The sequence below is a fragment of the Mastigoproctus giganteus genome, chromosome 7, assembly GCF_048544385.1.
Source record: "Mastigoproctus giganteus isolate SK-2022 chromosome 7, ASM4854438v1, whole genome shotgun sequence".
Classification (NCBI taxonomy): domain Eukaryota; kingdom Metazoa; phylum Arthropoda; class Arachnida; order Uropygi; family Thelyphonidae; genus Mastigoproctus; species Mastigoproctus giganteus.
In genome coordinates this window covers 157,255,194-157,272,707 of record NC_143581.1, presented here as the reverse complement: position 1 = coordinate 157,272,707, position 17,514 = coordinate 157,255,194, and the positions used below count along the sequence as shown (strand labels likewise).

General features: G+C 38.4%; 1 protein-coding gene across 1 annotated transcript in view; it reads left to right on the top strand.

The window, feature by feature from the left end:
- LOC150083275 (serine incorporator 5-like) overlaps window positions 1-17,514 on the top strand; it is a 55,572-nt gene that overhangs the window by 30,570 nt on the left and 7,488 nt on the right. The window contains exons 3-4 of the mRNA XM_090378457.1: window positions 7,330-7,508; window positions 14,437-14,525. Coding sequence (XP_090234583.1) covers window positions 7,330-7,508; window positions 14,437-14,525 — 268 coding nt within the window. The remainder of the gene's footprint in view (window positions 1-7,329; window positions 7,509-14,436; window positions 14,526-17,514) is intronic.

Genomic DNA, 17,514 nt, shown 5'->3' with positions numbered 1-17,514 from the left:
AGCAAATCTCTGAAACACAGCAATACTTTCTCTTTGCTTAGCCATCTCACTTCAGTATGTAGTAATAAATTGGAATATTGGAATTCAAATTCATCAGTCAATTTTTTGAAAAGACACATTACTTATGTAAACACTAGAAGGAAGGAGATGAATCACATAGGTCCACTTAATATTGATGGTTCAACTGTTGATGATCCTGCCCAAGCTGCTGACTAGCTGAATAAGTATTTTGCATCTACATTCACACATGAGGAATTCTTTAGGGAAGTGAATACCAATAATTTATCAAACTCTCCATGCAGCAAAATGATTTTATAATAACTGAGAGGAAGATGGAAAAAAAATTGATGAAATTAAATGTAAGACAGGTACCGGTGGATGGAGCGCCTCTGTAGCCAGGTGGGCAGGAGCAGCAGTATGAGTATACACTTCTTGATTAGACCGGGGTTCAAGCCCGTGATCCACCAAATACGGAGGATGCGGAAAGGTCAGGGAATGACCACAGCATATCCTTGGTGCAATATGGCCTTAGTTGCTAATGCTCCTAAAAACCAAACAACAACAACAACCGGTGGATGGGATCTATCCAGTTATATACTGATGAGCCAAAACATTATGACCACCTACCTAATATGATGTTGGTCCTCCACATGCAGCCAAAACAGCTCGTACCCGGCGAGGCATGGACACTATAAGATTTCTAAATGTGTCTTGTGGTATCTGGTACCAACATGTACCCAGCAGATCCTTTTAACTCCTGTAAGATCCGTGATTGAGACACCGCAGATTGGAGTTGCTGTTAAACACAAACCACAGATGCTCAATGGGATTGATGTCTGGAGAATTTGGAGGTCAGGGCAATACCTGGAAGTCTTCCTCATATTCCGCGAACCAGTCTCAAACAATTCGGGTGGTGTGGCATGGTGCATTATCCTGCTGAAAGACGGCACCGCCAGAGGGGAAGATCGTTGCCATGAAAGAGTTCAGCAGTGATGTTTAGTTAGTGTAGAGTGTATTTAGTGTCAAGCGGCACAAGGGGTTTCCTCCATCTCCACATTTCTTTCATTGTAGGTGTGCCAGTTCACTGGAAATGTCAGAGATTTAAAAGTGTATGGTATTGTATGCGTATAGTCTTATGTATCGTTGTTCTTCTGGCCATTTAGCCGCTGGATCCCTGCTGAGGTCCAATGTTGCCTGCACTCAGTCTCGTGGAGGCAGGCCAGGTATACCAGCATTATAATTATTTACTCTGGCAGATCCTGCCACCTAATTTCCTGAGATTTCAGTGGCTAGGACCTTTAAAAAAAAAGGAAAAAAAAAGTTGATCTTTTGCATGGGGGGTAATAGTGCTAGGATTTGAAAGGCCAAAATTATTGGCAAACAGTCATTTGGACATGATTAAATTTGGATGTGTAGAGCGATCGCTTGTGTACAGATAGAGTAGGGGAGGGAGACTAAAGATGAGGAGAGACAGAAATATGGGGCATGGCCATGCCCCACCAGAGGGAAAAAATGGGGGTGGTGAGGAGACAAGAGGACAGACACTCCTCCCCCTCCCCCTGCCAGGGAAGGGGAGTGGAAAGCAAACCAGGAAAGTGTCCTGCTCGGGTTGCCTGTTGCCGAACTGGCAGCAAATCTGCCGTTCGAGGTGGGGAAAGCTACGGGTCCAACGAAGCAGTTGGAACCAGTGCCCCGTGGCATTCATGGGCTATGTGCCCATCCAGGCAGGTTGTGATCAGTCACGTTTATAGGTTATATACCCAACAGGGTAGAGCATCTTGTAGATTGTCTTTTGCATCCCAAAGGAGTCTGGTCCGTTGATCCTGTTTCCATCATCAGGGAGGGCGGTCCAGTACCTTTTCCATCCAGTGAGCCCATCATTTCTGTGGTGTGGGTCCTATTCAAGTAGGTTGATTGGGTCAGACAATTTGGGTTTTAGTGCTAGTGTATATGCTCATAGTCCAGTTGTTGAAATTTCATGTCTGCTTTAGTTTCTGATCGCAGAACAGGTTCTTCTGGCAAGGAGTCCCTGTGTGAATCTGGTGAGGTTCTTATATTCTTCACTTGTGTCCAAGAGATGATGCTCCTGGCCTTGCGGCAGGTAGGTCAGTCTTGTTATTAGGTTTCCACGTAGGTCCTCGTAGTTTGTACATTCGTGCATGAGGCGGGCCCAGCTTTCCGGTTCACCACATGAACAGTTGGGATCTTGGAGGAGGCCCAGAGATGTTAGTTTCTCGTTGAAGGGGCCGTGACCTGTCAATAAGTAGGTGGCATATAGGCCTGGGTGGAACCATACAGGTAGTTTCGAGAAAACCCTGTCTACATCAGGTATGAAGCATTGTCACTTCCCCTTCGGTTGAGTGTGTCCACTTGTTTTGCCATTCCTGTTTTAAATGTGTCAAGATTCGAGCTTTTTCCATTTTTATAGTGTTTGTGGATTCAATTGTAAAGCCCATGTAGATCACAGATTCCTTTTGACAGGTAGTATACTAGTCCGCATCTGACCACTTCGAGATCTAGTGATAAGGATTCAGTAAGAACTTGGAGTGCCTCTGTGCTCACAGTATTGCAGGCTCGGGTGGTTTTGAACAATATTGTTCATTGTGTCGAGTCCAGTATTCTTTTGTTCGTGACCAGTCTGATTCTATGGTACGATATTGTTGCAGCGTATATGATCAGCGGGAGAAAAGAGGTCTTGTAGTTCAGGGACATGGTTTGGTTACTCAGCCCCCAGTCCCTGCATGAGACTCGTGCAATCAGGCCTGAGTAGTTCCTAATCTTAGTCCTGAGTTGCCTGAGATGTGGTTGGAATGTGAGTTTGCTGTTGAAAATGATCCCAAGGTATTTCACTTGTTGGCCGAATTTGATTGTAGTGCAATTTATTTTAATTTTCAGTGGCCTCCTTATGTCCAATGTTCTCTTAAGCAACATGGAAGTCTTTTTGGAGGCTGAATCTGTAGAAAGTGCTCCATAGTCCACTGCTGTAGAGTATGTAGAGCTTGATTTGCTCAAGTCTCAAGTTGTGCACTATTAACTGCCATCACAGTGAGAATTAAATCGTCTGCAAATTCGGGGGTTACCCACCTCCCCAAGGCCGGTGTTCAGAAAGTCATCAAATACCATATTCCACAGCAGTGGTCCGAGCACGGAACCCTGGAGAACATCCCCTGTGGATGTTCCTGCTGATTTGTTGGTACGGTACTTTCACTTCTATTTTACGATGTGAGAGGTAGGTTGCTTGGGACCTGTGCCATTCTGAGCCTGCCCAGGATTCTTGGCCACCAAAGTGAACGCCCGGCAAAATGCACTGCAATAGTGAGAAAGTACTTCTGTTGGCAATCATTCACTGATATCAGTAGGTGTCACATCATATTGATAGTCGAGTGACCCGCTTGAATCCGAATTGGTTTTTTGCTTCAAGATTGGCAGTGGAGTAGTAGTGTTGTATCTGTCTATGAAGGAGCCATTCATATAGCTTACTTAAAACTGTTAGGAGCACTATGGGTGTTTAGGTGTAAGGTAAGGTATATTGATGTCATGCGGCACTAGGGGTTTCGGCCATCTCCGCGTTGCTTTCATTGTGGGTGTACCAGTTTGCTGGGAATGCCAGAAGTTTAAAAGTGTCTGGGTATTGTACATGTGTAACATCGTGTACTGTTGATCATCTGGTCATTTAACTGCTGGACCTCTGCTGGAGCCCAACATTGCCCCACCTTCGCCCCATGGAGGCAGACCATGAACCCAGTAGACTTTGTTACTCTGGCAGGTCCTGCCGCTTAGTTTCCTGAGATTTCGGTGGCTAGGACCTAAAAGAAAAAAAAAAATTCATAATATGTATGTGCGTATATACACATGTATATACTCATTTCGCTTGTCTGCATATAGCATACGTTGTATGCCCGTACACACCGCTTGGGGGTTTGATATTATGTAGATGGATAGGCTGAGACTGGGTGAAGATTATTTTGAGTGTTGTTAAATTTAGTGTGTGGGGCATTCTCGTTGTATATAGATAGAGTAGGGGGAGACAGAAGACTGGGGGGTAAAGATAGAAGTATGGGAGCGATAGAGGAGGTGCCCCCAGTTGGTCAGTGAGGCATGCCCATGCCTCACCAGATGGGTGTTTAGGTAGATGGTAGACGTCAGAGTGCCTGGCACATCTATGACTGGACCCGGGGTATCCCAGCAGAACATCGGCCAAAGCATGACACCACCGCCAATGGGTTTTTTTCATCCCATGGCGCATCCAGGCGTCATCACTTCTCCAGGTAAATGATGCATGCCTTGGAACGGCCTGCGGCAATGCAGCCCCATTTTCAGCAGGGTTCGATGTGCTGCGTGTTGTGACACATTACTCCCATCACCAGCATTCCAATTACTGGCTAGTTGTGCCTCGTACCATCCGGGAAAGTCTTTGTTACCTCAAGCATCGATGAGCCGTGGTTGTGGGTTTTCCCTCCTTGGACCACTTTCGGTAGGTACTAACCATAGCTAACCATGAGCACCCCACCAGCCATGCCATTTTGGATATGCTCTGACCCAGTTGTCTGGCCGTTACAATTTGGCCTTTGTCAAACTCGCTTAAGTCTGCTGCCTTTCCCATCTGAAGAACACTGATTAGTGGAGCTCAGTATCAGGTGTTTTTATACCGCGTCCCGACCCGTGCATCACCGTAGTTCACCTGCAGTTGCTTCGATTTGCATAACAACTCGTTGGTCGTAATGTTTTGGCTCAATGGTGTATTAAGGGAGGCAGTGAGGAGGTCCCTTAGCTATAATTATGAGAGAATCTGTGGATTCAGAGGAGGTCCCTGTGGACTGGAGATGTGTGAATGTATCCATCCCCAATTCACAAAGGCGGATCAAAGAGTGACATAAGTAATTAAAGACTTGTTAGCTTACTTTCTGTTTCAGGGAAAATGATAGTCACTAGTTAAAGAAGTAATGTAGGATCATCTAGACAGGAGTGCAGTTATACTTCAGTCACAGCATGAGTTTGTCAAGAGATAACCTTCTCTGATCAATTTGATGATCAGAGATACCATAACAAAGGAGCTGGATGCAAAAAATAATTTGATATCATATACTTGGATTTCAGGAAAGCTTATACACCATCAGCCAAAAAAAAATCCTATTCCACCCATCCATTCACTCTAAAAGTTTGTCCAGTTCCTTGAATTTATTTAAGCTATCAACTTCTACAGTGACAGATGGAAGTTTGTTCCAGTAATCAACTACCCGCTGGCAAAGGCAAATTTCCATACATCTATTCTATAACTGTCTTTCTCAATTTGAATTTATGCCCCCTCAGATTCGTAATCTGAGCAAGAGGAAGAATCCCATCAGCATTGAGCCTGCTCAAACCATTCAAGCCTTATACATCTCAGTCAGATCACCTTTCAGGTGCCTAGTCTCCAGACTCTGCAATTTGCAGAACTTAAGCCTTTCTTGGCATGAGGATCGCTTTGTTTCCTTCACCAATCTTGTTGCCCTTCTCTGTACTCATTTTTACACCTCTACCTCCTTCCTAAAATGAGGCCTTCAAAGTTGTTGTTGTTGTTGTTATTTGGTTTTTAGGAGCATTAGCAACTAAGGCCATATTGCTCCGGGGATATATGGTGGTCATTCCCTGACCTTTCTGCATCCTCCATATTTGGTGGTCACGGGCTCGTACCCTGGTCTAATCAAGAAGCGTGTGCTACGCACTGCTGCTCCTGCCCACCTGGCTACGGAGGTGCCCAGGCCTTCAGAACTGTACACAGTACTCAAGGCATGGTCTGACCATTGCCTTATACAAAGTGATAATCACCTCTTTTTTTCTACTAGAAAAATAGACTTCTTTTCAAATTGGAGTAGTGTGGCACTAAAGGAAAGTTACTGCTATGGATAAAGGGGTGGTTGAGTGGAAGAAAGAGAATTATCATCAGTGGACCTTCCTCTTCATGGGCTAATGATATCAGTGGATTCTCCCAAGGTTTCGTGCTGGGCCCATTGTTGTTTTCTGTATTTATTAATACTATTGATAAAGATACATCAGCTTAATGTCTAATTTTGCTGATGATACAAAGGTTGGCAGGGTGGTTAATGACGGTATGCTACCACAATAAGATCTAGAGAAATTAGGCAGTTCGGTGAGAAATGGGAATTGAGGTTTAACATTGACAGATGCAAAGTACTGTATATGGATAGCAATAATCCCAGATTAATGTAGCAGTTGTGTGGCACTACACTCAGGATAGTGGAAAATGAAAAAGACCTGTGCAGTCAGATATGAAGTTGTATGAGCATTGCAGACAGGCTGCCAGGACAGCACCTAGTGTTTTGTCAGTGATATACAGGAATTTTACTAGCAAGGATAAGTTGGTGATTATTCCATTGTACAAGGCAGTGATCAGGCCACAACTTGAGTACTGCATACAGGTCTGGCAATTTTGCAAATTTCAGTGTCTGGAAACTAGTCCTTAGAGGGGGAACTGATTGAGGCGTTTAAGGCTTTGAATGGATTGAGCAAACTCATTGCTGATGGGATTCTTTCTTTTACTCAGATTACATATATGAGGGTGCATTAATTCAAATTGAGGAAGGATGGTTGCAGAATATATGTGTGTAAGTTTGCCTTTAGCCAGCAAGTGGTTGCTTGCTGGAACAAACTTCCATCTGATGTTTTGAAAGTGTATAGCATGAAAAGTTCAAGGTAAAACTGGACAAACTGTTAAGGGTTGATGGATGGGAAGGTTTTTTTTTTTTTTTTTGGCTGATGCTGTATAAGCTTGATTTCTTGCATCATTTGCGACTACTAATATGAATACAGATTTATCATACACAATTTGAAATTTCATAGCAAGGTCAGTTCTTATGGTTCTATTCACTCAAATGAAAAAAACTATTATATATAGTGGTACAGCACCTGACAAGTGCTTCAGTTTAATTACTTTGTGAAAACTCTAATAAAAAGATTCATGAACTGTTGCAGTAAAAGTTTGAATATATTTTGGAAGCTAAAAATAATTTCAGATATTTAGTCATTAATTTAAAAGTAGTGCAGGAGCATTTTTTTTTTTGAAAGGCACTTGTGATTTGCCGAATGGTTTCACTGCTGGGTTAAATGAACTTTTATTGACCAAGGGATATCTGTGTATTTATTTTTAAATGAAAGCAGAGGACTGTTTATTTCTAATAATAATAATTGGTAAATATATATTTTTAATTCAGTGTATAATAGTGGAAATTTTGAAATGTAGAGTTAGTTAATCAATTATTCTAATTCCAGTTGATTTACAAGTTTACTGAAATTATGACAAACTTATGGTTAATGATTTAAATTGTTTAGTTTCCCAGGTATAATGAAACATGTCTATCTCTAAGAGCTGGAAAGAATTGTGATCTTCTAGTTGGCTACTTGGCTGTGTACAGAGTTGCCTTTGCAATGGCTACTTTTTTTTTTTTTTTAGCAATTATTACCTTTGGAATTTCATCTAGTCGTGGATGCAGAGCAGGAATACATAATGGGTGAGTTTTAATAGCTTTTCAACATTGATTATTAAATTAGAAGAATCTAAAAATGCTTTATATAGGGAAAAACAAAAATAATAATAGAGTAGGACTTAGAACTTTTGTCTTAGTAATGCCATTGATGGTGTGTATGCATCGTCATCAGTGGATAGCCTTGTTGTTAACCTATATGTAAATAAAAGGCACTTCTGTTTGAAATGCATTGTTGCTAAAGTGACCAGATCCTTACCATTCCAATCCGGGACATCTGGGGAGGGGGATTTTAAACCCACCTAGAAACAATATGCACATATTTTTTAAAATTTTTTATATATAAAAATATTCACATACAACATATATAAATTAAATACATTGACTTCTTTGAACTAAACTTATAAAATAAAATCTCAAACTTCTTAAAAAAAAAAATATATATATATATTTATATATATAAATATGAACATTAATTGAAAAAAATGAATGTTAAATATTCACAAATACCACATTTCAAACCATGCACATAGCTATACAATACAGTGTACCCAGCTTTACGATATTAATCCGTTCCAGAGACACCATCATATCATGAAAATATCGTAATGTGAACCCAATAACACATTGTTTTTTGGTAATTTGTTCCACGACCTCAGAAGTTGAAATTTTTGCTATATAAAACTCTCTTAAAGGTCGTTTCTATAGTGCAAATTATATTAGTTACCAATTCAAATCACTAAAATGTACTTACTTTCATCGTTATCATATGTTCTGTTATAAGAACCAATTTTGAACTGCTCTGTGATATTTTTCAAAAGCACATTTCTGGAGGTCATGACCATAAAACAAAAACAATTTGCACTTTCCGGTTTATTGGGCTTTTCTGTTACTTCAAGCAATTATAAACGGGTAGTAAATTTGATGGTATTGCATTTGCGAAAATACCGAGCTGGAATTGTGTGGTTTTTTGCGTTATTATGGTGAAATGTGTTTCCCCTTTACTGAAATCTTCAATCGTATAAAAAACATAAATAAATTTTTAGAATTTTCTCTACATTCCTTTTTTTTTTAAGCTTCGTAAACTTGTTAGTTTATGTTAATAATGAAAAAAAAATTTTTTTTTGTATCTAAAGGGAATTTAAACGATTGGTGTATATTCTCCGAAAAATGACAGGCAGGGAGCACATGCCCTGGTGCCCCTACCCTGAATCTGCCCCAGATTGGTACAACATGCTGTTTAATCGTGGTAGAAGATCACAGCACTTGAGATTACCCTACGGATGTCTCCGACCATACCAGGTTGGATTTCTGGAGGTCACAACCATAAAATAATAAAACAATTAGCAGTTTCCGGTTTATTTGGATTTTCTGTTAGTGCAGTCTATTATAAATGGATAATAAACTCAATGTTGTGGAATTTATGATAATACATAATACCAACACCTGGAATTCTATGGGTTTTTACGTTATATGGTGAAATGTGTTTCCCCTTCCATGGAACCTTCAATTATACAAAAAGCAAATTTTCAGAATCTTCTCTTCATTCTTATTTTTTAAGCTTCTTAACTTGTTACTCCATATCTGGCCAGGTGGGAAGGCACTGAAGTCCGTAGCATATGCTTCTTGATTTGACCGGGGTTCGAGCCCGTCACCACCAAATACGAAGGATGCAGAAAGGTCAGGGAATGACCACCGCATATTCCCAGAGCAATATGGCCTTAGTTGCTAATGCTCCTAAAAATCAAATAACAAACAAACAAACTCCGTATCTCAATTGCACGTATTGTGTTAGTTGCAATTTGCGGGTGCTGTGTTCTTTGTTATTGATTGCTTCTTTTTACTGTTTTAAATTTTAACCCCTTCCCCAAATGTCAGTGAACAGAAATATTAACTAGTTAGTATGTACATATTACAATACGTATTAATTAAGCTATGCATGTAAGAGTAAATTTATTTTTATTTTGCTAACCTGTGGAAAATATTCTTCCAATTTTCATGTATCATTTAATTTTTTAATTGGTAAGGTAATAAAGTATAAATTTGTGCTTAATATATCTTTACTTTTATAGCCTGTGGATAATATTCCTCCTGTTTTCACTTATTAGAATCGCTGTTTAATAGAATTAAAATTCAATTCACAAACCTGATCATGATATGTAGTATGACTACATATGATCATGTAGTCATACTACATGACTGGTAATATGACTACGCTTACTACATATCATATAGTGAATGTACTTCACTATGGTGAGTCCATCGTAATATGATTTGATTGTACAGAGAATCAGTCGTAAAGTTGGGGGTTCACTGTATTTTTAACTATTTACGTGAAACTTCGCATAATTGGGGCAACCGCTTAATAGGGCCAAATTGCACTATCCCGATGTGTCCGAAATAATTGGAATCCACTGTATATATTTATATAATGCATATAGAGGATGGCCATAATTAAAGTATCCCTATTCAGAGCTCTCTGTAGCTCTAAGTAATAAGCCGAATGCCACCAAAATTGGTAAGTAAACTATTCAAGGTATGGGGAGAAGGATCCTGTGAAAAAAAAAATAGTTCCAAAATCTGCCGATGGGGGATAATATGGCTCTGTACAAGAGGAAAGACATGACAAAGTACCAACAAATAAATAACTAAGACAAACCTTAATGAAATTACAAATTTTTGTTTGTGCTCTGCAAAAAACAGAAAGAAACTGAACTAAACTTAGAAGAACTAAACTTTGCCAGAGGAAATGGTTTCACACCTCCGAACTCACTCACAGTTTACTCCTGATGGGCAATAATGTCGCTGCTGCTGGAGTTGGTTTTCAATGTGATTACCATTGGACCAGAAATTGCATTTGATGCACAGTTTGCTCGACTGCAGAATGCAACATCTCTGGAGTAATGTTCTGCACATGCTGCATTACGTTGTCCTTTAAGACAGCCAGGTTAGGGACGCTTCCTCGATAGACATTGGCCTTGAGGTGACCCCACAGCCAAAAATCACACAGTGTAAGGTCAGGTGAACGTGGTGGCCATGCAATGGGAAACAAATGACTGATGATTCTTTCTGCAGTAAAGTGATGCCGGAGAAGCTGCCATAATGGTTTGTGCGATATGAGGAAGAGGCCCCATCTTGCATAAAAATTGTCTCATCCAGGCTTTTTTTGGGTTTTTTTTTTTTTTTTGTTTTTAGGAGCATTAGCAACTAAGGCCATATTGCTCCGGGGATATGCGACGGTCATTCCCTGACCTTTCCGCATCCTCCGTATTTGGTGGTCACAGGCTCGAACCCCAGTCTAATCAAGAAGCGTGTGCTACGCACTGCCGCACCTGGCTACGGAGGTGCCTCTCATCCAGGCATCCTTTTTCCTGCAGTTGAGGAATAATGAAACTGCTCAGCATGTGATGATATCTTTATGCTTTAACAGAACAGGTGGCTGCTCCTGCTGGGTGCAATTCCTCGAAAAAGTATGAAATTTGATGAAATTTCATACTTTTCATACTAGGATGAAATTTGAAGTCACACTACACCAGATGGTGATTTTCGGCAAGTGCAATGGGATTTGTTGAATAGCATACGGTGCTTCCGAAGCCCATATTTGGCAATTTGGAGTGTTGAGAGAGTCCCATCGAGATAAAATGGGCCCCATCTCTCCAAAGAATGTTCCATGGCCAGGCATCGTACACTTTCATTTTGGCCAAAGACGTTAGAGCAAATGCCATTCGTTTTTCAGGATCATCTCTTTGCAGCTGCTGCTTGTGACTGATCTTGTCACAAGATCAGTCACAAGCAGCAGCTGCATCGCAAGCGTATTCTGTAAACTTACAGAATACGCTTGCGATGTTCACATTGTGCATTTATAGCGCTTTGCTGCTGGGAAAATTAAATTAACTCGGATTCAAAAATTTTCAGTCTCTTAGGTGTCTTATTTTTTAGTTTTGATTTAAAACTTCAGTGCAATTCAGTTTCTTTCTGTTTTTTTGCAAAGAGCACAAATACAAATTTATAATTTCATTAAGGTTAGTCTTAGTTATTTATTTTTTGGTACTTTGTCATGTCTTTCCTCTTGTACAGAGCCATATTATTCCCTATCGGTAGATTTTTGAACAAATTTTTTTTTCACGGGATCCTTCTCCCCATGCCTTGAATAATTTACTTACTAATTTTTTTGCCATTCTGCTTATTACTTACAGCTACAGAGAGCTCTGAATACGGGTACTTTAATTATGTCCACCCTGTATATATTATTATTATTATCATTATTATTACTTGACATATAGTGCAAGAAAGCCTGAGGCTTATGTTGCACCAGCCAAAAAAAATTTCTGAGTTACCCTGAGAGAGAGAGAGAGAGAGAGAGAGAGAGAGAGAGAGAGAGAGAGAGAGAGAGAGAGAGGTAGAAAAGAATCGCCAAGAAAGAGAAGAATGATGATATCCAGCTCAGGACCTTGGGTGTGCCAAGGCCATACTCACCAGATGTGGCTCCTGGGGTTAAAATATCTCTCTCTCACACACACACACACACATATATATATATATACAGTGGATTCCGGTTATTTCGGCCACCGGTTAATCGGGGCAGCTGTTTATTTGGGACAAATCTTAAAAACCAGAACCCAATTGAGAAAATAGCCAGGGTTTACTTCGCTTAATTGGGCCAAAATGCCGTTTAATCGGGGCAGGAGACTGCAGCACTGGAGATTACCCTACGATTGTCTCCGACCGTACCACGTAGTTCGGTCGGAATTCTGGAGGTCACAACCATAAAACAATAAAAACAATTAGCAGTCACCTGTTTATTGGGCTTTTCTGTTAGTGAAATCTATCATAAATGGATAATAATCTTGATCTTATTGAATTTGCGATAATACTGACAGCTGGAATTCTGTGGGTTATTATGGTAAAATGTGTTTACACTTCCATGGAATCTTCAATCATATAAAAAAATAATTTTCAGAATCTTCTCTTCATTCCTATTTTTAAAGCTTTGTAACTCGTTACTCCATTCCCACTTTCGCTTATTGTGTTACTTGCAATTTGTGTGTGTGCCGTGTTTTTTGTTATTGATTGCTTATCTTTTTACTGTTTTAAATTTTAACCCCCACCCACAAATGTCAGTGAACAGAAATGTCAACTAGTTTAATTAGTATGTATATATTACAGTATGTATTAATTATTCCGATTATCACGTATATTCTTCCGAATTTCACGTATCATTTAATTTTTTAATTGGTAAGGTAATAAAGGGTAAATTTGTGCTTAATATATCTCTACTTTTATAGCCTATGGATAATATTCCTCCTATTTTCGCTAATTAGACTCGCTATTTAATAGAATTAAAATTCAATTCACAAACGTGATCACAATGACAGGTGCTTACTGCCATCATATAGTGAACGGTACTTTACTATGGTGAGTTCGTTGTAACGTGATTTGATTGTACAGTGAACTAATTGTAAAGGGAGGGTACATTGTATTTTTAACTATTTATGTGAAACCTCGGATAATTGGGGCAGCCGCTTAATCGGGGCAAAATGCACTAGTCCCGATGTGTCCCAAATAACCGGAATCGACTGTATAAACAAATGTTTCTTTTCAATGTTGGGTAGGGGTGCTGACCTGTCAATTGTAATTACCATGGAAAAAATTGAGCATGCTGGCAATGTAAAAGAGATAACCTGAAATTAAATTAAAGTTAATTTAATTTAGTTATGGTTGCTGGGTATTTCTGCTATAACTAGTAGTGCCCCAGATCCATGACCTGATTTAATAAATTAATATATTTTTTTATTAACACACACACACACATGCGTCTGTGCGTGTGTGTTATGTGTATTGTGTATGTATGCATGTTATAGCTTAATTCACAACAATATCGTGTTTTTTCTTTTGTTTAGTGATAATATAAGTATATTATAATTTCATATTATTTTTTCCACTAACAAACATTAATAACGTTAATTTTGTCTAACTGTAACATGCACTATGGCATTGTGTAGAAATCATTCCACATTGTCATCTTTGTGAAAATGCAGGGGTTTGTCTTGTGCTATGAACTGCTATATGGCCACCAATGTTGCAGATAAAATGTGTAGAATTTTGAATGCGTGCATCTTGGAACCTAGAATCTTTTTTTAAAAATGACATTTTTTTACCATAATGCCTTTTAAACCAACTGATGAAGTATAATAAAAAATAAATTTTCTGTTTATACTCCGGGACGACCAAACGGTCAGAGGAGTTAACAAGATAGACAGAATACAAGAAACAGCACCGTATTCAGTAGTCACGGGCTTGAACCCCGGTCACTCAAGGCACGTGTACTTATGCACCCGCGCGACTGACCACTAGGCTACGGCGGCCTGCTATGATGAAAGTCTGTGGAGTTAGGACTCCTGGTTCTTCTGTGTGTCCTTATGGCTCATGTTTAATAATAAGCATTTTAAATGGGTGTGCTTATTTATTTAGGTGTTAAAAAATGTATGCTATTTCATACTATTGACCATGGGATCATGGGCAATCCTATGAAATAGCATAGACCATAGAACAAATGTTAGAAGCAAGAGAGAGCACTTTTAAATGGGAGTTTTGTATGTATGTGTCTGTTTGTTATTGTTATTTGGTTTTTAGGAGCATTAGCAACTAAGGCCATATTGCTCCGGGATATGCGGTGGTCATTCTCTGACTTTTCCGCATCCTCTGTATTTGGTGGTGATGGGCTCGAACCCCAGTCTAATCAAGAAGCGTGTGCTACGCACTGCTGCTCCTTTCCACCTGGCTACCGAGGCGCTGGTGTGTGTGTCTGTATGCATGCACGCGCGCGCGCGCACACACACACACACACACACACACACACACACACACACACAAGCTTATTTAATGTATTAGTAATATGACATGCAATATTAAAGTTGGTATTATCTTTTATAAATATAATTTCTTCCTTTTTCAGATTATGGATATTCAAATTTCTCTTTCTCTGTGGTATTTGTGCTGGAGTGTTTTTGATACCTGCCACAGAAATTAATAAATTTGGTTCAGGTAGGTATCAAATGAAATGATGTTTGCAATAGAATTTTTTTTATTCTTTTTGAAGTAATTCTGCCAATCAAATACACTTGTGAATTCACCTTCTTGAGTTGGATAAGTGACTTTCGATCACTGGAAAGTGTCATTTTAGTCTTCGCCTGTCATGAATTTAAAAATTAATAAAGTAGTCATTTTGGGATTCTACTTTAGCTTTTTATATGAAAAGCTAAAGGAGAACCCCAAAAAACACTTGTAATAAAATTTGTCTTCAAAAAATTGCAGATACAAGGGACTTTTGAAAAGTTTGTGCCCTGAGTATGAAAGGGTAGTAGTACAATGTTAATAATTTCTGTACTTAATGTATAAAACTTCAAATAGTAACTCATCTAATTATAGGCCCCAAAGTCAACAAAGTTGTGTACATGAGGAAAGATGGACAAAATCAGTCACCATGCAGTCATCCAATATTTGAGAAAAAGGGGACTATTGCTAAGGGCAAATCATGAGGATATGGTTACAACATTAAGGGAGGATGCTCCTTTTTGCTCCATGGTTAAGAAGTGGGCCGCAGAATTTAAGCAAGGGAGGGAGAGCCTGGAAGGTGATCCATGCTGTATGAGACCTGCAATGTCCATCACTAGAAATTGTTGCATGCACATTGTAGAAAGTGTGCATGATCTGAATGCGCAATCAACAAGCAACAGTTTGGTACATTGCCAGGTTCTTGGGCACCTCATTTGAATGTGTGTACCACATAATAACAGAGGTTCTCGGTATGAAAAACGTTTCCTGACACGTTTTTCATACTGAGGAAATGGGTCCTAAAGTTGTTGACAGCAGATCAAAATCACATAAGACTTGTCAAATCAAGTGAGCATTTGCTTCATTTTCAAGCAGATCCAGCAAATTTCTTTGCAAAGTTTGTGACCATGGATGAGACATGGGCCCATTGTTTTCAGCCAGAGACAAAGAATCAGTCCAAACAGTGGAAACACAGCTCTTCTCCCCCCCCCCCCCAGAGAAAGCCAAGTCGATTCCTTCTGCTGGCAAGGAGATGACATTAGTTTTTTGGTATGCTGTGGAATGTTGCTAGTGGATTGCCTTCAGGAAGGCCAGACAGTTATGGGGAGCATATTAAGCAGACTTTGTGAGACATTGCACGAAAACATCAAAGGAAAACTCTGCAAAGGAATCTTGTTCCACATTGTGTCGGCTCACAAGTCTGTCATTGCTCTGGCTGCGCTGCATGAATGTAGCTGTGAAATCTTGGACCATCCCTCATGTTCACCAGATCTAGCACCGTCAGACTTTCACCTATTTCCTAATTTGAAAACATACCTGATTGGCATCCATTTTCACACCAACAGTGATATCATTATTGCAGTGAATGCATTCCTGGAGGCTCAAAAAAAATTTCTTTGCAGCTGGAATCAAAGCATTGTAGCATCGGTTGCAAAAGTGTATTGGCTCCATAGGGAGACTAAGTTGAAAAGTAACACGCTACCAGACTTCTCAAATAATCCCTTCATGCTTTTAAAATGCCCCTCATATATATTTACCTGACTTGATTGTTGAATGTACTATTGCTAACAATTACCAAGAGACATCATATTTAGATATATTTCAATAGACCATGATAATATAAGTAAGTACAAAAAATTTACAATAAAAGAGAAGCATTTAACTTCCAAGCAATTGGTTTTCATAATTGGCACTCAAAAAATTTATTTCAAAAAAGATTCATGGTAACATTAAAATATTTTGAGATTTCTCCAAATTTGTAAAAATATTAATTAAATTATAGCTGAAATAAAAAAAATAATAATAATTAAAAATACATTGTAACAACGTATACTAACTTAACCATGCCTTTTATCCTTGGACAATATCCATGGATGATGTATTGACAGTTTATCATTTAATAACCATTATTTGGATAAAATTTGAACTTAAAGGTTACAAAATTTAAATTTACAGTTTATATTTCAAATTTAAATTAATAAAGTATTACAGAAATTAAACTTTTACCAAAACTTTATCCCCTAGTGAAGTCAAAATTAAGCTATTGATGTTTTTGGAAATAATGTAATTTAGTAGAAAAACTTTAGAAAAGTTAAGAATTAAATTTATAATTATTGTAGAAACTAATTTTACAAAATTACTGAAATAATATTTAAATATTACACAGAGTAAATTTAAACAAATTTTAAACAAAATATTTTCTACTAGACACCTGATCTTAATCCCCTTCAGTTAATCCACTGTAACCAACTTAAAAAAGTGTTCTTCAACTGACTACACTAGAATCTTATTTAGTCACTACTAAGGATTTAAACTGAATTGATTCATTTGTAGTTTCTGGGCTTTATAGAAAGTTCTATATGACACAGTATGGGGAGATTAGACATAGTACTTTAAATTAAAAACTACACATGGCTTTAACCCAAAGGTCGCGGGTTCGATTCCCGCCTCGGGCTTGGATCAAAGTACTGCAAAAACCTTGGGAGGTGCAATATGGCCACAGAAGCCGATGCGCCAATAACTACCAAATCAAAAAAAAAAAAAAAAACACATGGCTTTATAGAAAACATCTTTATGAAATCATTAAAATGGGTCTTACACAAAATTCTTTAAGTTTACAATAATGTTAATATGTTTACAATATATGAATTTAAGGTAAATTCATATATTGTAAACATATATGAATATAATTCTTATATATTTATTAATTTTACCTTATTAGATTAATTTTATATAGAAATAATATAAAAAATAACAAAAATTTAAACAAAAAATACCTGTCTCAATCTGAAGATCATGTTTTCTGTTACAGAAACAAAAAGTTTTAAAATACAACAGGAAATAAAAACAACTAAATTAATTTTACTTTATTATATTGCATTTAATTGTAATTTTTCAAGTCGAATTTTGGTATTTGTATAGGGTGTTTAAGCAATGATTATAGGTATAGCATTGAAATGCTAAAGAAAACATGATCTTG